Source organism: Podarcis erhardii (assembly GCF_964252035.2).
Source record: "Podarcis erhardii genome assembly, chromosome: 14".
NCBI classification, from domain to species: domain Eukaryota; kingdom Metazoa; phylum Chordata; class Lepidosauria; order Squamata; family Lacertidae; genus Podarcis; species Podarcis erhardii.
This window is the reverse complement of record NC_138503.1, coordinates 3,936,107-3,958,543: the sequence shown is the minus strand read 5'-3', so window position 1 is coordinate 3,958,543 and position 22,437 is coordinate 3,936,107. Positions and strand designations below refer to the sequence as shown.

Sequence of the window (22,437 nt, the reverse complement as noted above, 5' to 3'; positions counted from 1 at the left end):
ATATAGGCCATCCCCAGACAACACCACCTTCCTGGTGTTACACAGCAACACAACAACATTCAATAATATTCCCTAAGAGCTAAATCAAAAACAAAGCAAAACTGTAGCTGAAATAAAACTGAGAAGCGTACAAAACAATTAGTTTTTAAAACTTTAAACCTCCTGCCACTTATGTCTTTGTAGGAGTTAATTAACATCTCCATGACAATGCACAAACATTTCACCATGTTAGCCCACAGTGTGATGCTGCAATGCCAGTTGTGAAATTCCCAAAGTTCTCTTTTAAGAGCAGTGTGGCTACTGCACAATCATTTTCTCTGAGGCCTCCTTTCAACCTAGATACACAAATGCTCATTGAGCCTTATTGGCACAGAGCTACCTATGTTCCCAGGTGTGAGGCCGGGAGGATGGGAATGTGCTGCAACAGGCCAGGCCAGATATTGCTTTTATTTGAAATCTGAGGCTGTAGGAGTTGCCATCTGGCCAGTCCTCCTTGCTATACAAAATAACTGGTTGGGATTTTGTACTGAGGGAAACTGTGGGTATTATTGAATGGCTTGTATGTTATTTTAATAGGCTATTATTTGATTATTTATATTAATATTTTACCATGTATTTTATGCATATTATGTATATCATTTTAAGATTCTCTGGAATATAAAACAATTAATAAGTTTTCTAAGTAAGTTAGTGAAAGCTAGCACTTTTTTAAAAAACCACCCACACGTCCCTTCTACAGATTATTTAAAAGCAGGGATGCCTCATCAAAGCTTTTGGTTTTCTGAGTATCTCTGGTTTACAACTGGCTGGGCTTGCTAAAAGATTTCAGTGCCAACAAGATTCCTACAAGAGGCTGAAGCTCACCAAGGCCTGCATGTGAACTGGAGCTCTGAAGTTACTTGCCCCCATTTTAGAGTAAGGAAAACTGGTGATGCAAGTCTCATTTACTTATGCAGAGGCCACATAAAGTCATAAGTACGGAAGAGCCCTGCTGCATCGTGCCAAAGACCCATCCAGGCAGACATCCTAATCTCCAGCAGCCAGCCAGGTGCCCCTGGGAAGCCGAAAAACAGGCCATGAAACAACACTCTCTCTGCTTCTGAATTTCAGCAACTGCCATTCAGTGCATACTGCCCCAGACACTGCTTTTACTTTGTGCAAGCATATTGCATAGGAGGAAAGTGTCAACGTTTTCCAAATTACAGGTAGGTAGCCATGTTGGTCTGCCGTAGTCAGAACAAAATAAAATAAAAAAATTCCTTCCAGTAGCAGCTTAGAGACCAACTAAGTTAGTCATTCGTATGAGCGTGCATGCACACGAAAGCTCATACCAGTAACTAACTTAGTTGGTCTCTAAGCTACTACTGGAAGGAATTTTATTATTATTTTATTTGTTTCAACCTTTTCCAAAGGCAAACTGTTCTAAATTCCAGGTGTCTTGTAGCATGCCACAACAGAGAACAAAACACCAGCCCTTAGGAAGCTGTAAAACAGATGAGAAACAAGTGTGTCTAAAGGAAGTTCTGGCTTTCCTTTTTATTGTCACCCCTCACACTACACATGAACGCCACTCCAGAGGGTCTTCTGGCCTTCAGGTGGTTTTCAATGGGCTACAGGTAGGGATGCGGGACCTGGATAATCGAACCACCTTCACTCTAAGGCATGGGTAGGCAAACCAAGGCCCGGGGGCCGGATCCAGCCCAATCGCCTTCTAAATCTGGCCTGCAGACGGTCTGGGAATCATGTTTTTACATGAGTAGAATGTGTCCTTTTATTTAAAATGCATCTCTGGGTTATTTTGGGGGCATAGGAATTCGTTCATTTTTTAAAAGAAAATATAGTCCGTCCCACCACAAGGTCTGAGGGACAGTGGACTGACCCCCTGCTGAAAAAGTTTGCTGACCCCTGCTCTAAGCCTACCTGCTAAAATCCCCATCAAGTTAAGCAACAGAGCAGGAGTGTTGCTGGACTCCCAATGCCCTTCACCCTCAGCCAGCACAGCTAACATCTGGAAGACCACAGGTCCCCCATTCCTACAGCCGAGCTTGAGAGCTTCTTACTATCATGATGAGTAAAAAGAAATGCCAACAAGGCTATTCTGGTGACTTATTTGCTCTCGCAAAGAACCAAAGTAGAATGGAGTATTTCTGCAATCTCCAGTGCACTGCACCTCGTGAGAATCAAGTCCTATTACATGATCTGTATTCGTGGCTGAATTCTGATGCTATTTTGTTTTGATTGATACAGTGTGCATTTATCATATATATTATTTGCATTAATATACGGTATATTGTTGTTCATTGCTTTTAGGAGCCTTGAGTTAAAAAGTGGTATATAAATAAACAATACCATACCACAAGTTTTTCAGATTTCCAAACAGCAAGCGCAACAGTCAGTGTATAACGTCCATCTAGACATAGGTTTTCCATTCTGCAAAGTGGCTCCTCTGCCACCTGAAATAGCAGGCATTGTAAGCGTCAACACAGGAAAACTGTCCTGCAATTCCTTTAGGTAACTCTTCCCCACTCCAGGATAAAGGGAGAAGCAGCATTCATTTCCAACAAGGCAGCATTACATTAAGATCCAGGGTGCACAAGAGCCTCTGATAAGTCAATGGATCTTGACAGTAACTCACACCTACCACCACTTTAACTGGGAACACATACTCTGAAGAGTGCCAGAACTCTTTGTAAGAAAAACACCCAATTAAAACGCATTGTCCTTTTTGTAAAAACACTATTTATTGACTAAGTTCATACACTGACACAAGGGCGGCATTTCCAAGTAAACAGTTTGGAGACAAAAGGGTGTTTTCAACGGTGTTGTGAATAAGCAAAAACTTTTTTAAAAACCATGTCTTCCATGGTCAGCAAAGTGTGTGTTAAGATCTCTGCTACAAGGCAACTGCTTTGAGGACTAACCTATAGGAATTAGTGCATATGCTTAGGTCTGCAGTTTATAGATCCCGCCGCACAAGCGCAGCCAATTTCTGCACACAGGTGAAAAGGCTTCAGAACATGCAGAATTTATATACATACAGAGACTCCTTTTTTAAAAAAAGTACATAAAGTGAATTTAGTGCTTGTGAAAGGTGCATGGGAGCCTTTTTTGGCCACAAAGCCTGCTGGCTGGGGCTGATGGGAGCTGTAAGCCAAAGCACCCAGAGGGGGCCCGCAAGCAGCAGAGGGCTGTCACCAAGTACAGACTTGTGCCAAGCTTTCCTTCTCCACAGCAGGCAATTCACCACACCAATCATATCCTGATGCCAACATGCTGCGAGTTTCTCCAACCTACATTACTGGTGAGCAAGAAAGCCAGAGTAACATCAGGATATGAGAAAAGGTGTACTGCATGTCATGGAGGGAGGGGGGACTTCAACACTGCAGGAGGGGGCACACCATTTGGGGGCAACAGCCCTGTGTTCCTTACAAAATGCAATTCCAACCTTGATCTCCAGCTTGACTGGAAGGCACCTATTGTTCCAAGGGTGGTTCACCTATACCAATACGGTTCTTTGTACCCAATCTGGAAATTAGGGCTCTAACACATGCACATCTAAGCATCCTTAGTTCCTTGTTTCAGAATATCCATCTGTTTCAGAAGCGCAGCCGTTCCAGACCAAATATAAAAAGCCCTCTGGCCAAAGAAACTAAGACGACTCAGGCAGTGTCTTTTTTGTGCCAAGGACACCTCTGCAAGCAGGGTACACCCAACATGGGAAACAAAAGAACTTCCGTGTTTATGCAAGAATCAATGAAGTCATGTTGATTTGCTTTTCTTTAGGTCTGGCAAGAAGTGTTTGACCATTTATAGGAAACTGCCATGCACTTTTATTATCAAATAAATGAAACAGTCATTTATAGCATGGCTTACCTGCGAGGGTTTTGCAGATAAACATTATAATTGTTTTGAGAAGTCATAAAAATATATATTATCTCTTTCCTTAACATTTAAGCATATAAATATTTACTAAGCATCTTTTAGGATTAAAAAAAAAACCATGGGTGCTTCCTATGATGCTTTGCGATACTGCAGTATAGAACAGGCAGCTATTAAGTGTCAACGTCTAGCCTGGACTTGAAAATTCATTCAGCAGCGAGTAGTCCATTAGGTAAAAGTCCAGAGGCAGGCAGTTCTCCTTCTCCTCCTCCGAACAGGTTTTGATCATGCAAGACGTCATTCCATCAGCACTTTCTTCAGTCTTGGTTGGACTCCAAAACACACCAAAAATAAAATAAAATACTTTACTGTTCGGTCTTCTGCTCCTGTTTCCCATTAAGTTCTTGGTCAATTCTGCTCATCAGACAGAAGGGGGGGGGGAGGGAAATGTTAAACTCTAATTTCAACCAGGGTGTAGAATTTTAAAATTCTTTGGCGGGGGGAGAGTAATGCTTACTACTTTGCAACTGCAGCAAAACTGTTAGGCACAAGTAGAGCAGCAAGTTTCCCCCCAGAATAATGAATTAGAACTTATAAGGAGAATACAATGTGACTTTTAAAAAATGACAATTAACAGGAAAATGAAAAAATACAGTAAGATACCCAGTGCTTTTTTTCTTTAAAAAATGTTTTGGTGTACTCTCATTTTCCTACTCATATTGAAATACTGCCCCTCAATGAGGCCAAACTCAGATTCACAAAATGTTTGGGGTATGTGTACCCCTGCGTCCCCCCAGGAAAAAAGCAGTGAAGATACCACTTCATTTATCCTCAATTTATTCAGACCAAGACTTACAACCACACAGAACTGAATCATTGCACGTGACCCTACTGAATGAAATCCCTAGTAGTTTGTGTATAATGACATCGCTACCTGTTAACTCAGAATGTACTTGGGGTCACTGAGTTTGACTCTTGTGGCAAACTCAGGTTGGCCAGCATATAGTGGTGTGAAACGTTCCTTACAGTTAGCATATCTAGATGTCTAGGGCTCCAAGAAAGTCAGCTTTATAAAGGGTATTTTTGCCTTGAAAAAAAGCTCTAATTGCTTAATTTACTGATAGGCAGCCAATGAGGCATGCCAAGTTTTGGAACTGTTGCATCCATACTAAGTTTCTAACCAGTCTTGCTGGGACAGGGCTGCAGCTCAGTGACAGAGCACCTGCTTTGCATGCAGAATCGCAAGCATCTCCAGATAGGGCTAGGCGTGTCTTTTGCCTTAAATCTTAAAGAGCTACTGCCAGCCAGTGTAGGCAATACTGACCGAGATGAGCTAATGATTTGATTTGGTGTGAAGCCTGTTCTCTTCCTCACATGTATTTCCCTCTCCTTTCCACAGTTGGTGGTGAAGTTTAATATTTAAGTTATGTCAGAGGTCTTCCAAATATCAACGTTTGAAACCCTTCACTGCTCCAAGAAAATGGTATCAAATCTCTTATTCCACCTCTCCCTGGTTTAAGCTATGGTGAAGAACCTCCTCCTCCACAACAGTGGGAAGTTTATTGGGGCTCTGTGTGTCAAGTCAAAGGCCCAGTTTGCATGCAGCATTAAGTCAAACCATGGCTAAGCGTGAATGCATAAGCATGCAGATACTCCCATTAGAAACTGTGGCCGCTCTGCACCTTCCCAAAAATCAAACCTTAGCTGCAGCTCATGGTTCATCAGGAGAAAGACAAACTATAAGCACAGGTATGAATGCAAATGTTATGAAAAACCATGGCTTAGCTCAGGGCTCCACCACAGCAGCAGGACCAGGAGACAAGCAAAGCACCTGTGACCTTCCCTTGAGTACACTCACTCTCAGCCACGGCGTGACATGACATGCAAACCGGGTCAATGAATGGAAGTGGAGGCAAAGACCAACACAGCAAATGAGCAGTGGATTTCAGTGAGCTCATTTTAAATGTAGCCCAAGTTTCATTTTAAGGGGAAAGGGCAGCACTGCTGGGCAGTTCAGACACCAAGAGCTGAGCTTTGCCTCAAAGCAATGCTGTGCCTGATGCAAAAACCTTGCATCAGACTGGCTGCGCAAATTCCTTCAAATGCTACAAAGGGTTGAATTAAATGTGGGAAAGCATCTTTGCAATCTGTTTCAGAATCCTGATGTACACATAGTCCCTTCCCAGGTTTATCCTTTTGTTTTGTGATATAGCTCTGAAGAGAGAGTAGGTCTGTCTTGCTAAGTAGCAGTTTGCTCCCTTCTTTGCAAGGGAACAACCCCTCCCCCCCAAAAAAAAATCATCTTCACAAATAGGCATTTGGAATCATTATACAGCATGGGCACATTCTGGATCAAGTGAAATTGTTAGTGGCAAGAGTAGCAGTTGGTGCTCTGGATTGGACAATATTTTGTGAAGGGAAGAAGTTGCTGAGATACATTTATTAGCAGGCCATGCACTTCTTGAGCACCGGAGAACCCCAGCATGCATTGATACGACAAAAGAAAAAGACATAGCAAATACAGGCAGCACAAAGCCCTCTTCCCCTTTATGGTGTTCAGCCAGTTTAGACTGTGACAATGTAAATTAAAGCAATTTTGAACTTCAGTGACTGCTGAGTCACAGTCACTCTCCACCTAGAATTAAGAATGTATTTTGCAGCAATTGCTCTCCAACTTCCTAAAGCGGAAAATTGTTGTAGTTCTAGGTTTGACAATTAGCACTATAATTAGACAGCAAATGCTTTAGCCTTTTGGCTACTCGGCTTCCTTCTGAAGCAATGAGCCATTTGCACAACATTATGTGAACAGCACAGCATAAGCTAGCCAGAGACACCCACACACGTGATGGCACAATGGGTGCATGTTCATTCATACAAGCAGCAGGCAGCCCAGCAAGCCAAATATATCCCAACATTCAGCACAGTGCAAAGTTGGCTAGATTAGATACAGCCCTGATCAAGATGTGCATATACCTTTTGGGTTTCTTTTTAAATTTTTCTTCTTCATACCTTAGTGGGGAAAATGTTTTTTTAGTAAATAAGATGCAGTTCCATATACCAGCAAAATCCAGTTTTGAAGCTAATAGCACCTGTCTTGGGCAAGGGCTTTACGCAATAATGCTAAGGTGAACAAAAGTAAAGGCATTTAGTTTCTCTGTAGTAAAAGTACTATGCCTGCTGCAAGATCGCTCTGTGTGCCTCCCTCCCTGCATGAAAAGGACACTCTGCTCCAGCTGCCAGTTGGAGTGAAGAGATGAGGGGAGGCACACTCTGCCCTCTGCCACTGGGAGGCTGAACCCCGTGTCCTAAGAAGGCCATCATGGCAAGGAGGAGACCAACCTGGTCCCATTCATTTGGCCAGCAGAGGATGAGCTACTTCAAAAACTTTCCTCTTCCCTCCCTATTCAGTTTTCCTTTTGTGTCATGTCTACTAAATTGGCAGCCTTGTGTTTTTTAATGTATGTGAAGCACATAGAAAGTGATAGGAAACACTACTATTATAAAATCCTTATCACATTTGTGTCCTGCTCTTTCTCCAGAAAGTACCTGGGCACCCACTCCCCTTGTGAGGTAGATTAGGCAGAAAGAAAGTGCTTTGCCCAAGGTCATCCAATGAGCTTCATGGCTGAGTAAGGGTTTGAATCTGGGCTAGCCCAGTCTGGCAACCAAGAGAGCCATTGTGGTGCAGTGGTTAGTTACACAGCAGGAATCTCTCAGACATATGCTCTTATAACAGCCTTGGAAGACGGGGTGGGGGTGGGGAGTCACTAGGAAACTGGCACAAGCAAGTCTCATTTGTAGGATCTTCCAAATTACAGTTCCCATACCAGATCATGTGCTGCCCAGCACTGTTTAGTCAGCTTCCCTATTGGTCACTTTAAAACCATTAAAACAATCCTAAGAGTTTTGGCGTGTGTACATGTCGTGTGAGTCAAAAGTAAGTATAGACCATCAATAAATAAGCTGTCAACCTCTGAACAAACAGAGGTAATAAACAGATTGTTCTATCTTCTCTGAGACCTGGGCTTTCTGACCCAGGGCACCCCCATCCCTACCATGCCCACCCCTATCACCCTGTCCCAGTTGTGTTTCTTGGTCACACTAAGCTACCTTTGCACACAAGGCCAAAGGACCAGTGTTTTCTAAGTCCCCAGATGTCTTTTAGGTTCAAAGAAGTTCATAAGGCAATATCACTGAGCTATTAATGAGTAATAATTCTGTTAGTTTCTTGAGCAGAGATCACAGTGGGTGGAGGGCTTTTAAAGCCTTGGGCTTTACATAGCTTACCAACCCTAAATCATATACCTAAGCAGCACAACATTTTACTGCTGAACTGAGAGGCCAAAGTCCAGGGGGCATTCCAGAGGCAGCCCCCAAGTCCTTCTGCTCCCTCTGGAGAAACATGTTACCCTTCAGATGTGGCTGAACAACAACCCTTGTCATGTCTGACTACCAGCCATCCTGACTGAGGCTGCTAGGAGTTAGTCTAACAGCATATAGGAGGTGTATGGCTTCCCCACACCAGCTCTGGCAGTACTACCAATTGCTGCGGGACATAATTATGCCTCCTTGCACATAACCCAACTTATACTGTACCTTCACTTTGACTACTAGCTGCAATGGGAGGAAATATTGGCTGAGGCAAGCATTTTAACTTTTTCAAAAACCTCAGAGTGCAGTTATATACATGTCTACCCAGAAGTAAATCCCATAGAGTTCAATGGAGCTTGTGCCAACCAAGTATAGGACTGGAGACTTGGGGAGGGAAGCTGCAGACCTCATTCTCCACTGGAAGAGGAAAAGAACTACTGCTTCTCACTGTAGTGGCTCACAACAACACCACTGCTGTTGGCACAATGGTGGTGCTCTGACAGTGGTAAGGCTGAATATGGGGTGTGTTGTGGACATGTCAGAGGTGGCAGCAAAGTCACAGATCATGGAGTTGGAAGGGACCTCCAAGAGTCATCTAGTCCAACCCCCTGCAATGCAGTCACAGGATCCCAAGCCCCCTTGCCCCTGGACACAATCACATGTGCACAAAAGGCCCTCAACTATGCCAGCTGGAATCACTTTTGGGCACAGGGGAAAACACTGCTCCTTCAGCCTCATAATAGCCACTGTGAGCTGGCAGGGCACGTCATATAGCGGTGTCTGTTTCCTAAAAGTTTGGATTGCTCTGATACTGAGCATTTATGCTTCATTTTTGGGATTATGAACATGGAACCAGCAACCTACTGTTTTATGCATTCAGGTATGCCAACGTATTCCATGGGGACAAGTTCAGCCAGCTCTGCCAAAGTAAAGACATATCTGATTTTTTGGCTGAATTTTGAGCTAGAAAAAAGAACAGAAAAGACACTGTTACTGTTGAAATGCTAAACATACCAGTTCTGGAAAAAATGAATTAAGTATTATGGGTGTTACCTAATAAAAGGTTTTGTGATTGCCAGAAGTGTTCTAATGAACCAGGAAGGATGAACTATTATTAATGATTTCAGGTTTTTCCTTAACCTAAAGTTCAATCAAAATATTAAAAAGATGCAATCAACAAGAGAAGCAAGAGGAAAATAACAAAGCCTAGATACTAGCAGACACTGAACGTTGCTAGTGCTCTACTCTAGGTGTAAGCCAGAAAGAAACTCCTAGAGAGTCTGGGATCAGCATTAGAATTAGACTAAAATAGCAAAGTCACAGTTATACTCGGGTGATCTGAAGAGACAATGAAGGGGAGTGTGTCCCCATACCTGCAGAGACAGGCTCTTGCCATGTTTCCTGGGCAGGAGATAGGAATGGAATGGAGAGCCATTCTGGGACAAGGACAGAGGTGAACCCATACACCTGCATCCTCAACCTAGTTGCCAGAACAAAGGGGGGTGTCACGGACATTTGTTTTGGGGGGCTGTTTCAGGCCTCCAAACTGGAGCTTAGTCACCCTGTTATCCAAGCTGCTGAAGGAATGCGAGACACCTGCCTAGCAAGACATGCAAGATGGACACTAATGACATGTAGTATCCAATATGACTTTTCCTTCTAGGATAGAGAACAGAAACAATTCTATACAGTAGCTCAGTGGGAAAGTATCTGCTTTACACGCAGACGGTCCCTTGCATCCCCTTGGAGGGCTGGGAGGTTCCTGCCTTAAACTCTGGAGAACTGCTGGCAGTCGATGTAGACAATACAAAACAACATCCTGGCTCAGTATAAATAGCTTTCTAGGTTCTATAGTCCACTCTTCTGAAAGTTTCTTCAGAACTATGCTCAACACTGTGTAAAAATGAGCTCTACCACATTTCCATAAAAGGTTTCTTCTCTTCATGAGAACAGGCCACCTTAAGCACCAGCACTACTTCTGCCCTGGGACTATGGAAGCCAAATCACAAAGGATGTGACAACAGAGCTTTCTTACATCACTTGACAGAAGTAAATAACACTTTAAAAGAATTGCCATGTGTTATGCAGTTGGCTGCATCTCAAATTCTTCTTACCTCCTATCAATCTGTTGGTAACACTTCCTGAGCCAGCCTAGACTAGGCATCTTCCTCCGTGTTGTTGCACCATTTAGATAAACGATCATGTAGTTCTCTGCTACTAACAATTCTAGTGTGCCAATAACATACCTGTTTGGGGGTGGGAGGAGAGACAGACAGTGAGGTTTCTTCCCCTACCTACTTTCCTTATGGCCACTGCATCCCTCTCCTGCGCTCTGTTAATCAGGCAGCAGTTCCTTTTAAGGAACATGTAAAACTGAGTCAGGAATGAAAGCCAAAATTGTATTTGTAGTCTCGGAGGTCATCACTCACGCGCTTGGCATGAAAAAGGTCTCTAGGCATTCCCTGGCATCTCCCAGTGAAAAGGGTAGGAGGACTTTGGAAGAGCTAAGGCAGAAGCTTCTTCAGGTTGGGTTAAGGAAAGATCATCATGAGAAGAGGCCTGCTCAATCAGACCAATGGCCTATCTAGCCCAGCACTCTGGCCAGCCAATGTCCCTGCAAGAAAAGGCCACAATGGCCCTCTCCTGCTGTCTGCTTCCACCTCCACCACTTGCAAGCATTGTGTCTCTGACATGGGAGGAAACGCAGGGATCAGAGATCTGACTTGGAATAAGGCAGGTTCATGCATTCATCAAGTACAACTCACTTAAAGAGATTATCCATTAAGTATCTGTAGTTTGGCTGCCCACTTTCCGGCATGAAGCAAACTGCAAATACAACGATTGCATTTAACCCATCACCATAATAACCTAGAAAGAAGAAGAAAAATCTAATTGTTATGCTTTTTCTTCAGGCATCCTGCAATTCTTTTTTTGGGGAGTGGGGGACTGTCACTATTCTCACCTCCATGACTGATAACTTTCTTATATGGCTCAATTGCCTTCATATCCACCCTGTGATCTTGTTCTCCAATCCGGAACATCCGCCATCGCCGTTCTTCCTCTTTTTCGTCTGATGCTGCATATTCTTGTAATGATCCTTTTTGAATCACATCTGTAGTTTTCGGCTTTGGAAGATCATCTGCCCAGAGATTTTTGTTTTTGTTTTTAAAAAAGGAATTACAATACTGTTACAGTGAATCACAAATCAGACAAAGTAGGTTCGTTGCTTCCCTGTATGCCCGAAATCTTCAAAAGTTTTGTGCCCATTATATTGAAGGAAGTGTCAAGAAACGTATCTACAAATTGTTTGGGTTGCATTTTGACTAAGCAGTTAAGCAGTGATTGTGCTGAGTTGCTTTTAAATGGAAAGAACATAGCTGTGATTCCTTTCCAAACCCGTAAATATATATTGAAGCTTAAACAACTAGTCCTCTAATCAGATAAGAATCTATTTTGGTAAATCAGAGCTGTCGCCTGTAAAACAGACCACAGTCTTGAGGTGGATATACCTTTAATCAGGCAATGATTACATATATGCAACAGGTTCAATACAACACTTATTTTGATATTCCAAATCAGTTTGTGGATTAGGATAATGCCCAAACCCTTTGATCAGTAGACAGCCCTAGATATCTACCCTTCACCTATTATTTCCCCATTGATTTTAGTGAATCATCTCAACACAATGATTAGTGGCAGACATGCAAAATAGAGATTTCAATCCAAACTAAGCAGGACTTGGGAAGTGTCCTGAAGAATACATCATCCTCACGGCTTTGTCAAATTAATTTCAGTAACACAAACCTTACCACAGAGGTGTGAAAAAACTACTGCAGCATGTTAGTAGTTTGTTTCCAAGACAGAGTTGTTAATGGAAACTATCCTTCCAGGAAAACGCAGACAGCCGCATTAAAGAGAAGAGAAAAGACAGAAACCTTATTCCAACAACGAACAACTCCAGCCTCTCTTCAGCCCAGCGAACTGCTAAGTCTACGTACGTAGAGCTGCGAACTTCTCACCCCACATTTGAAAAGCTTGTACAAATAAGCAATATGCCACCACAGTCATCGGCTGCAGGATGCACCAAAGCTGAAGTCTAGTCTCTTGCTTTGAGCAACTGAATAACTTTGAAGTAAAGAGGCCCCTTTCTGAAATCTCTACTGAACCATTGGTACACAATTGATTCAAGAGCTATCATCAGTGTCAGTTTTGTACCAGCTGGAAAATCCTGTGCTGAGCAAAAATAACTTCTGTTCCCCTTCATATCAGTAGCATTTGTTTATAAATTAAACTAAAGACGCCACTAGCAGCCTTGAAGCGAAGCAGTAGCTATGTCAGTTTGAAAAAAACAAGCATACAATTACAAAACAACTAACTACCACCTGCTTTTAGAACTTCCACCCTATACAGCCGGCACAGCAATGCCCACAGTGTCCTACCCCAACCTGACACATGTGAGCAGGCTCTGGTTGCTGGGCCCTTAGATTCTAGCTTTTAAAAAAAGCAGATCACACGATCCAAAGTTCTGCCCATGCCAGCTGTACACAATTTTATATGGAGGACTTTTATCATCCTTGCAAACAGGCCACAGCAGGCTACAGAAACCAGCAGAAATGACCAGAAACCCAGTGGGCCACCCACCACACAGAAGAGCTCCACTGATCAACAATGCTGACAAAAGAAACAGAGGAAATACATATGCACAAGGCTTAGATAGCGTCAAGTCTTACCTTCCCATTCAAACTCATTGCTATTTTCAGACGGTGTGTCCATATCGTCCAGATCAATATCCCCGCTCTCATCCAAGTCAGACAAAACTGATTCTTCACTGCAATCCAGAGTTAAGTTTATATTTGGAGCCAATAGTTTCTTCTTAACTTTGTTGCCATTCACTTCTAATAAATTGAAAAGGGAAGTTTATTCTATAAGAAATGTTAAAGCCAGTGACGGCCATACACCCCCACCAAATACAGATTAAGTTATTAAAAGAAACAGAATGATGAAAGCATACTCCAAGACTATGTAAACCAAACTCAAACATTAGTAAGTGAAAACTTTTTTAAACAAACAGCATAAGCAGTATGCTACAGTTTCAACCGCCCTTTTTAAAGAGGTGTAGCTAACATACTGTGTATAGTTCTGCAAACAGTTCATTATATACTAATGCAGTGCTGAACTAGATGGAGCAACGGTCTGATTTAGTATAAGGCAGCCCTCTATGCTCCTACTATTTGACAAACAGGAGTCACTCAGAAGAGTGAGTAGTGGCCTTCTGTTACAGTTAAACAGTCAAAACTTTCCTACGTAAAAAATAATAAAAATAAAAAAAAATGACTGAAGATTGTCCCTTAAAGATCTGAGCAAATAAATAGTATCTTCCATCCTTGAATATTTAATCCAGAGCAGTTTATTTTCCAGTTTCATTTTCTGTCTGATTTACCCAGCATCAGAAGTGGCCAACAAAACAGAGGGGGACCACGGGGAATGCAGGACCACAAAATGGTGCAAGTATAAGCCCCTGTCAGCCACCCATCAGTGGAGAAAAGGCACTTGCCTCAGCCACCACTGCACTTGCTCTCAGAGAAAAGCCATTTGAACATCTCCTCTGTACTGATGGAATGGGATGATAGATGCCCAACCCTGTTTTCAGGAGTGGGGGAGTGACTGATGTAGAGGAGGCTGAGGCAGTGCAAACAGGAACTGGGCAGGAACAGCAAATAGTTTCTCAGGCATTATTGATTTTTAAGGGGATATTTACCTACAGCTTTACCAAGTTATGGGCACAGTGGCACTTGCAGGTCCCAAATGGGTGACCCCTGGGTAAGAGTAGGAATGAGAAACCTGTGGTCCCCCAGATGCTAATGGACTCCACCTCCCATGCTGACTAGGGATTATGGGAACTGAAGTCCAAAGTCATATGGAGAACCATATATTCCTTTATACTAAACTTACCAGGTTGGTCCCCTCTTTCAGCAGGATCTGACATATCATCAATATGGTCATCTTCTGGTAGAGGTCTGGGACAGTAAAAAACAAAGAGGAAACAATGAGGAATAGTGCTCAGTAGAGATCGGGGGGGGGGGGGACCCAGTAGAAAAATCTTTCCTCACCCCCCCTCCATCTTTCACATCTCTATCAGTGCCCAATCACTTCTTACACAGCATCCAGACACCAGCTTTGGGTGTATCTGTAGCTGATTGACTGACTGAACCCAAAGAGTACTCTTAATGGTTCCTCATCATCCTGGAAAAAAGTGACAAGTGGTTCTGTCCTGGGCCTGTTGTTGTTCAACATCTTAAAAAAACCAACTTGGATGAAGGAATTAAGGGGATGCTCATCAAATTTGCAGATGACACCAAACTGGGAGGGGTAGCTAATGCCGCAGAAGACAGAATCAGAATTCAAAATAACCCTAACAGACTGGAGAACTGGGTGCAAGCTAGCAAAATTAATTTCAATAGGGACAAATGTAAGGCTCTGCATTTAGGCAGGAAGAACCAGATGCACAAATATAGGATGGGGGACACCTGGCTTACTAGGAGTACATGTGAAAAGCATCTAGGGGTCTTAGTGGACCACAAGCTGAACATGAGTCAATAGGATGGGCAGCAAAAAATGCTAATGCTATTCTGGGCTGCATCAAGAGTAGTGTCCAAATCAAGGGAAGTAATAGTACCACTCTATTCTGCCTTGGTTAGACCACATCTGGAATACTGCGTTCAATTCTGGGCACCACAATTTAAGGAGGATATTGACAATCTGGAACGTGTGCAGAGGAGGGCAACCAAGATGATCAAGGCTCTGGGAACCAAGTCTTATGAGAAATGGTTGAAGGAGTTGGGGATGTTTAGCCTGGAAAAGAGGAGACTGAGGGAGATATGATAGCCATCTTCAAATATCTGAAGGGCTGTCACATGAAAGTTGGAGCAGACTTGTTTTCTCCTGCTCTGGAGGGTACAACCAGAACCACTGGCTTCAAGTTATAAGAAAGGAGATTCCAACTAAGCATCATAAAGAACTTTCTGGTGGTAAAAGCTGTTCTACAGTGGAACAGACTCCCACAAGAGGTGGTAGACTCTCCTTCCTTGGAGGTTTTTTAGCAGAGGTTGGATGACAATCTGTCATGAATGCTTTAGCTAAGATTCTTGCATTGAATGCTTTAGCTAAGACCCTTGGGTTCCCTTCTCACTCTACAATTCTACAAAATGTGACGCAAGCCCCAAAGAGTTAGCAACTGGGATTTAACCAACCCTTGTGGGAGTCAGTGAGCAAGCTAGGCAGACCGTCTGCTAACACACCAAATTGTGTGCTGCAGAGTGCTGCAGAAAATTCAGCCTGATGAGTCACAGAAGGATTCCTATTTTTTTTAAAAAAATCATAACCTGTACCTAGATGGCCCATCAAGGTGGCTAAATGTCTGCACACTGGCATTCCAACTCTAAGGGCTAAAGAGCTGCAACAACTGGTGAGCAGCTTGCATCAGCCTTGGCAGTGCCAGACCATCCTGCAATAAGAAAGCATGTCCTGCCCATTGTATCAGGTGAGGAGAGTTGCAGGGCAGGGCAGAAAAAAGAGCAGGGAGGGAAGGATCTCAAATGAACAAAATGAAATGGAGAACAGTCTCCAGTGCTCAGTGGGGCAAAACTCTTAATTGTAGGTTAGCATGCTTTGGAGTAAAACGCTCCTTCAGGACCTTGAAAAGTTGCAAGCTCTTTAAAATCTCAAGACACAATTTGAAAAAAAATGGTAAAGCAAAATTTTATTACCTCTATGCTGAACCTCTGCAGTCAGGTTCAAATCATGTGGCAATTGTGTATATGTACACAAGACAAGAATGTATGTACAAAGATAAACTGCACATTTTTCCTGAGCCTGCTTTTGAAATAATATAATTTAAATTCATAGCTGAATATGTGAAATATCCCCAACATAAAAAGAGGGCAGAAGATGAGGCTTACAGAGCCATATGAACACACAGGAAGCAGCACCTCCCTTGGCTACAACTGACAAAGACCTTTTAGGGACAAGCTAAACTCCACTTTCTGAAGAATATGTTCCAGAGCAAATCAAGCCCTGCCACAGCTCCTTACCTTGGAAAATCTTCATCTTGCCATTCTTCTTTAAGTTCAACTCCTTCCATCCTCAGTGTCGCCTCAATGGCTGATGCAGATTCTACGTGATCCAGAATTCCTGCTTCGTGTTAGATCTTAGGCAAGAACTGCAAAGTATTTTGAAAGTGTTTGCTCAGCAACTGAAATTCCAGTACTCATGAGCTGATCTATCTTCCTAAGAATCAAAGCTATAAGCAGATGAGTAACATAAATGAGAAACAGGAATACGAGGACACAAATTTGAGGGCAAAGCAAAGAGGCCTGGGTTTGTCTGAACAATCCCATTACTTACTACATATTTTATGTGAAAGTTCCCTAAGAGTGGCTTTATGCATCTTTCTCCACTTTTCATGGTAAGCTCCACTCTCCAGGACGTACTACGTATGAAGGAAGAAAGTCACTAAGTAATACCAGTCCTGAAGTATGGAGGTATTTAAGTAAAGGCAGTTATATCTTTAAAGTTGGCCAAGACTGCAGAGTTGAAGGGAATGAGGTCCAGCAATGCTCAGAAACCAACAATATTTGAAGCCCCTTCCTAACTGCTCACCTGAACTCAGTTGGGGAAGACATTTTACTGTGCACACTTTGGGAATAGATAAATCCACATATATTTTATTAAGACAAACTTCTCTTTTATGATTTATTGTGGCAGAACCCATATATAAATATTACATATAAAGAAGTTAACTTTTCCTTGGATAATATTCTGGCTAAAAGAGGGATATCATCCCTTTCCGTTAGTAAAGTCTGTGGCTTATATAATTATGATTTGGCAACATATACCTCCCACATTACACTGGCAACATCCCAAATGCTCTTTCAGTAGAAAGAGCAGCTTCAACCGTTCTACCTGCTGTGGTCAGTACAGTGACATCCTTTTACAAAAGACCAGACTTCCCTGCAACTGTGAAGGATTACCATCCCACCACCTCCAAGGGACCTAGAGAGCCTTGGTCACCTGGGGCAAAGTCAGCCAACCCACCCCACATGCACACACAAATTATTGCCAGAGATTTGGATTCTGCTGCCACAGAGTGATTTGAGCGTCTCCGAGCAGCCAACCAGCCTCCTACCTCCCCACCAGCCTTTCCAGAGGAATTGCCTTGGATACTGTTATGATAAGGCGCTTGGGCAGCTTCAAGCAGTGGCAACGGCAATGAAGCTGACACACTCCTTGGGGGCAGGGGTTGCCAGGATAAGTCTGAGGAAGGTAGGCTGGCTTGACCAGTAGGCTAGGCAAACAAAAGACAACCCACCTCCCAAGGAGAATCCCCAATAAAGTCCATTGGCTTTGCAAACCTTGAAGGAAAAAAATTCTAGCAAGTTATGCACCCTTTCGTTGTTTAGTCGTTTAGTTGTGTCTGACTCTTTGTAACCCCATGGACCAGAGCACGCCAGGCACTCCTGTCTTCCACTGTATGCACCCTTAGGAGAACAGTTAAAGCTGCCAACTAGGAAGCCAAGCTGAAGATTTCGTCATTGCTCAACTCCACCCAGCACATCACAAGCAATGTTGCCTGCAGTTGACAGATAGTGTTTTGGCTGTGTGCCTTACAACATATCCCAACAACTTGTTGCTTAATAAAACACTCACTTAACAGCCTCCAGGAACAAAGAACACAAAGCTATAGCAGTGAAATAGCAAGTTATTCACGTACTTTGAATATATGATGTGCGAATTGTTTTCCTTTGAGGATCACATTTAATTCTTCACAATAAAGTCACAATAGCATTGGTGGTTATTCCTAATAAGCCATAGGATTTTGACACTCTGAACTGAGCTAACTGCATAGGCTATCACAGACAAGGCTATCAAGTTCAGTCACATTTAACACCGATAAATTATTATAGATTGAGTTTTTGTACAAGATTACAGAAAATGCCATTCTTAATATTGCAGAATTTCAAAACTCATATTGAAACTCATCCTAAGAAGGCAAGATATGCAGAACAAGTCACTTTGGCTCAATAACTGAACAACATATATCCTTTCTTGTGACACTGGACAAGCTCAAAAGGCAGTTAACTATGCTGAAAAATACACATCACTAATCCCACAATTCCCACCACTGCTAAACATAGTTCACTGCATAGTCATGAGATCTCAATTTTACCTTTATTTCTACATTATTTCCATTAAAAGTCAGGTTTTTGTTCCTTCCTTCTTAAGCTGCAGGGTTCCCCTGCCCCATTTCTCATCTATAAGATCACAAAATCCCATTCCTTTGTTTATGCAGCAGAATTGCATACAACCCCTGTCCCGCCCCCATGTTCACACTTAAACTCCCAAGGAGCTCATTTTACACAACCTTAATAGCAGGCCCTATTCAGCTCAGCAGGTCTTACTTCCAGGTAAGCAAGCTTGCACAGGATCAGGCTATGTGAACACATAAGAGTATAATCTATGGCTTTCCAAACTGTGGATGGGTATATTGTTTTTGTCCCTTTACCTATGCTACATATTTTTGTGTTTTTATATTGTAAACTGCTCTACGATCCTCAGCTGAAGGGCAGTATAGAATTTAAATAAATAAATAAATAAATAAATAAAATGCACTTAGGACTTCAGTGAAAGCTAATCAAGCCAATATACGAACCATAATTATTAGTGGAGGTTGTTACAATTTTATCCCACCTTTCCTCCAAGGAACTCAAGGTAGCATATATAACGCCCCCCCCCAAAAAAAACACTTGGTGAGGTGAGGTTGCGAGTGTGTGACTGTCCCCCAAGGTCACCCAGTGAGCTTCATGACTGAGAGGGGATTTGAACCCTGGTGTCCCAGGTCCTAGTCTGACAATCTACTACTTATTTTCTCAGTGCTCTTGGTTAGAACATGGGGGGGCCTTCTTGCTGCCCCCCTCAATTCCTGTTCAAAAGCTTACATCTGCATGCTAGGGTTGCCACCTGTCTTGTATAATACAGGACTGTCAGGTATTCCAATGGAAAATGCTACATCCTGTATTGTTACAGTTTTGTCCTGTACTTCAGGTCTCCTCTCTCTCCAAGTGCACGTGTTGGAAAGGTTGTGGGAAAGGTCATGTATTTATTTAAGCCCTGGGTAGCCAAGCACAGACAGATTTACAATTTCACGTGTGCGCGTGCCTGCCTGACGAAGTCCAGAGGGGCATCCTGTGAGGCTGCGACAGACTGAAGCCACTTCAGTACCAGATGGGGGGGGGAACCGCCCCCAGCCGCCCCACCCTGTCCTGTATTTTGCCAGAACAAAGGTGGCAACCCTACACGCTTCCTAGTTTTATAAGTATTTCAACGAATAAACAGATATACGTAAGGAATGACAACAACTATCCAGATTATTGGGGGGGGGAGGGTGACTGTGAAGCGACAGAGGGGGCCCCCCCTCATTTCCTGCTCCGAAGCTTCTGTGCGCGTCAATTTCCCCTAACCCCCCCCCCCCAATTAAAACCCCCTCCAGGCGCCCCATCCCATAATATCTCCACAGCCTCCCGCCCCAATACTCACCAGTCCCCCTCCGTTCCGGCCCGCCTTTCCTCGCCCTCCCCCCACAGATGTTCCTCAAGGGACGACCCTGCCCCGGAAGCAAACGCCACCGGACAGGAAGCGGCGGCGGCGCCACCAAAAAGCGGACGAGGCGAAAAGAAAACGGGGGTTTTTCGACTCCGCCCACTCGCCCCGCCCCGGCAGACGCATGCGCGGAACACGCCCAAGCCCAGCTACGCGGAATCTCTATGGTGGTCGAGCGACGTCCTCTTTCGGTTTCCGGAGCGGGAGCTTCCGCTTCCGGACCGAGGGCCGCCTGAGGGAGCGGAGGGAGAAGAGTCGTGCGCTGTTTCCGCGTCGGTGGCCGTGAGGGGCGGGAGGCGCCGCGGCCTCCTCCTCCTCCTCCTCCTCCTGCAGGTACCGCCTTCTGCTGTCGGGAAAGGGGCGACCCTGTCGGGGCGGCGCCCGGGAAAGGGAGGCCTCCGCCGCCACGGAAGGGAGCGCTGCTGCCGTCGCTTGAGAAGAACAAGAACCGCGGCGGCGGCGGCAGCAGCAGCCCCCCCCCCCCATCATAGGTCTTGGTTGTGAAAGTGGGGTGGTTAAAAATGCTCCTGCTCTGCCAGGGCTTCCGTGTGGGGAACAGTCGTGCTCTTGAAACGTTGTAGTTCTGGTATGGAAATGTTCTTCTTCTTCTGTTTGTTTATATGCCGCCTTTCCCCCAGGCCGGGACTCAGGCGCCTTACCCAAGTCGAAGCAGCACAGACATAATACTGCACAGAAAGCAAAACACCTGTGAAAAGTAACAGTTAAAAAGTTACTGAACCCCAAAACAATATTTTAAAAAATGCTATTACAATGCTGTTTTACTGTACACTATTATTATTATTATTATTATTATTATTATTATTATTATTTAGATGCTCTGCGGTTTTAAAACAGGGGTGGTTAACTCCCAAATATTGGGGCAGGGTCCCCCACCCTAATCTTCTTCATCCTGCCCCAATCTCCACTTGTTTTGGCAGAGGTGGAGATCTCTCACAGAGGGTCATCTAGCCCAGACCCTGCAATGCAGGAATGAATCTCAACACACAGTTCCCAATCCAACTTGAAAGCAATACCGGATGGACCCTACTTAACTTTGCGCATGTGCTAGCAGTTTTCTTAAAGCACCACTATGAAAAGAAAAAGATGGTAAAGGACAAATGCTGCTGGGGTCTTTGGGGAGATGGATATTGCCTGCTCGTCCAATTCTGGTGAGCTGATCAATTGCTGGATGTGTCTGGTGTGGGCAATGGCACACGCCCACACACACCAGGCAATCTGCAGGCATCAGTTGAAGTGGTTGGTGCCTGGTTTGGGGTGTGGGTCTTCTGTACACATGTTTGTGTGTGCAGGAATCCTTCCACTGTCATGCAACCCTGCGGCAGCTACCTTCAACCTTTCAACCCAAATATGCATCTGGGGATCCATTTTTTAATCATAGAAGGGACCCTGAGGGTCATCTAGTCCCCCACCTGCCATTCAGGAATCTCAGCTAAATAATCCATTTGCAAGCCCATGTGCTAAACCCTGTCCCCGAAGCCTACCCCCCCCCCCCCCGAAAAGAGACATGACAATAATGTATGGGTTTAAATTAGGCCACAACTTTATTGAATTTTAGGTGTAGGAACCTTGGCTTAGGCCTTGGAAGGTATCCCTCTCAACCCAACGGGCTGAGGATGCGCAGGGCAGTCAGGTGCAGTGGGAAGAGACTGTAAAGCATGAACTTACACAGCATGCCCTCCCCCTCACCAAAGCTGGGAGTTTGACCTACTTGCCGCCGTTCTAGGGCCAGTGACTCCAGTAATCCACACTTTAAGCGGCACTGCAACGCCGCCGGGTGGGGTGCATGAGGATGTCACCCCCCATCTCGAAGATAGACTATAGGATACCGTCCAAGGCCTAAAAACCACTAAAGTTGTGACGAATTGCTACGGGGAAGGCAAAACCTGCCAATGCTGGGAAATTTCTTCCCAGTTCTGAATACCGCAACCATCTTCTGACCATAGCAGCGCCCGCTGACCTAGAAAGCAAGAGGTTAGCCTGCAAAAGAAGACCGTGTTATCTTTTTAGGGAGGGTTGTGTGGGTGAATCTGGAAGGAAACCAAATGAGTTCACTCTAGGCCAAAGGACATCGGCCTTTCTTCCTGGCCCTCACCGCACCCCCAGCAGCAGCCCATTGTCCTGCTGAGATGGGGGCGGGGTGATGGCCACCCTATAGGAAGGTGGGTGGCACCTGGCCAGGTAAGCCCATGCAGTCGCAAACCCCGCCCACCTCTTGGGAGGGGGCAAGCAGAAATTGCTCCTGTTGCAACCCACCTTGGATCAGTTGAAGACCAGTACCGTAGAGGGTTGGGCTACAGGTTTCTGCAGCCCTCCACCTAATTTTCCAAATCCAAATAATTTTAGGTTAGCCACCCCTTTTAAAAAATGATAAAACTCCCACCTTTGTCATTGAAACTCCACTGGGTTTTTACAGTGTGTGAGTTTCCTTGAGAAAGCTATGCCCAAGAAGGTGTTCCACAAATAAAATTATACATTAAAATATTTATTCCTTCTCTTTTATCTGCCTCTTGG

At 44.1% G+C, this 22,437-nt stretch overlaps 1 protein-coding gene across 3 annotated transcripts; it reads right to left on the bottom strand.

Annotated features, from left to right (window-relative positions):
- Positions 1 to 2,716: 2,716 nt before the first annotated feature.
- Positions 2,717 to 19,982, bottom strand: BNIP2 (BCL2 interacting protein 2). 3 transcript variants are annotated; one of them, XM_081839261.1, is made up of 11 exons: positions 19,843 to 19,980; positions 16,341 to 16,468; positions 14,203 to 14,267; positions 12,981 to 13,145; positions 11,213 to 11,389; positions 11,016 to 11,118; positions 10,365 to 10,496; positions 9,304 to 9,390; positions 9,115 to 9,213; positions 6,853 to 6,888; positions 2,717 to 4,293 (listed from the first exon to the last, which is right to left on the bottom strand). In XM_081839261.1, exons 2-11 carry the CDS (start codon positions 16,388 to 16,390, stop codon positions 4,245 to 4,247), a joined length of 963 nt encoding a protein of 320 aa, XP_081695387.1. In that variant the 5' UTR covers positions 16,391 to 16,468; positions 19,843 to 19,980; the 3' UTR covers positions 2,717 to 4,244. The 3 variants fall into 3 exon arrangements, with proteins under 3 accessions (XP_081695387.1, XP_081695388.1, XP_081695389.1); XM_081839262.1 differs by lacking the exon at positions 6,853 to 6,888 and having other exon boundaries at positions 19,843 to 19,979; XM_081839263.1 differs by lacking the exons at positions 2,717 to 4,293; positions 6,853 to 6,888; positions 9,115 to 9,213; positions 9,304 to 9,390 and adding an exon at positions 9,559 to 9,730 and having other exon boundaries at positions 19,843 to 19,982.
- Positions 19,983 to 22,437: the final 2,455 nt, after the last annotated feature.

Excerpts from the sequence above, each read along its gene's own strand:
- BNIP2 (XM_081839261.1), bottom strand. The coding sequence starts at position 16,390 with ATGGAAGGAGTTGAACTTAAAGAAGAATGGCAAGATGAAGATTTTCCA. Across the intron at positions 9,214-9,303 it reads ATCACAAAACCTTTTATTAG|CTCAAAATTCAGCCAAAAAA; the intron begins GTAACACCCATA and ends TCTTTTTTCTAG. Across the intron at positions 6,889-9,114 it reads ATACCTGAATGCATAAAACA|GTATGAAGAAGAAAAATTTA; the intron begins GTAGGTTGCTGG and ends TTCCCCACTAAG.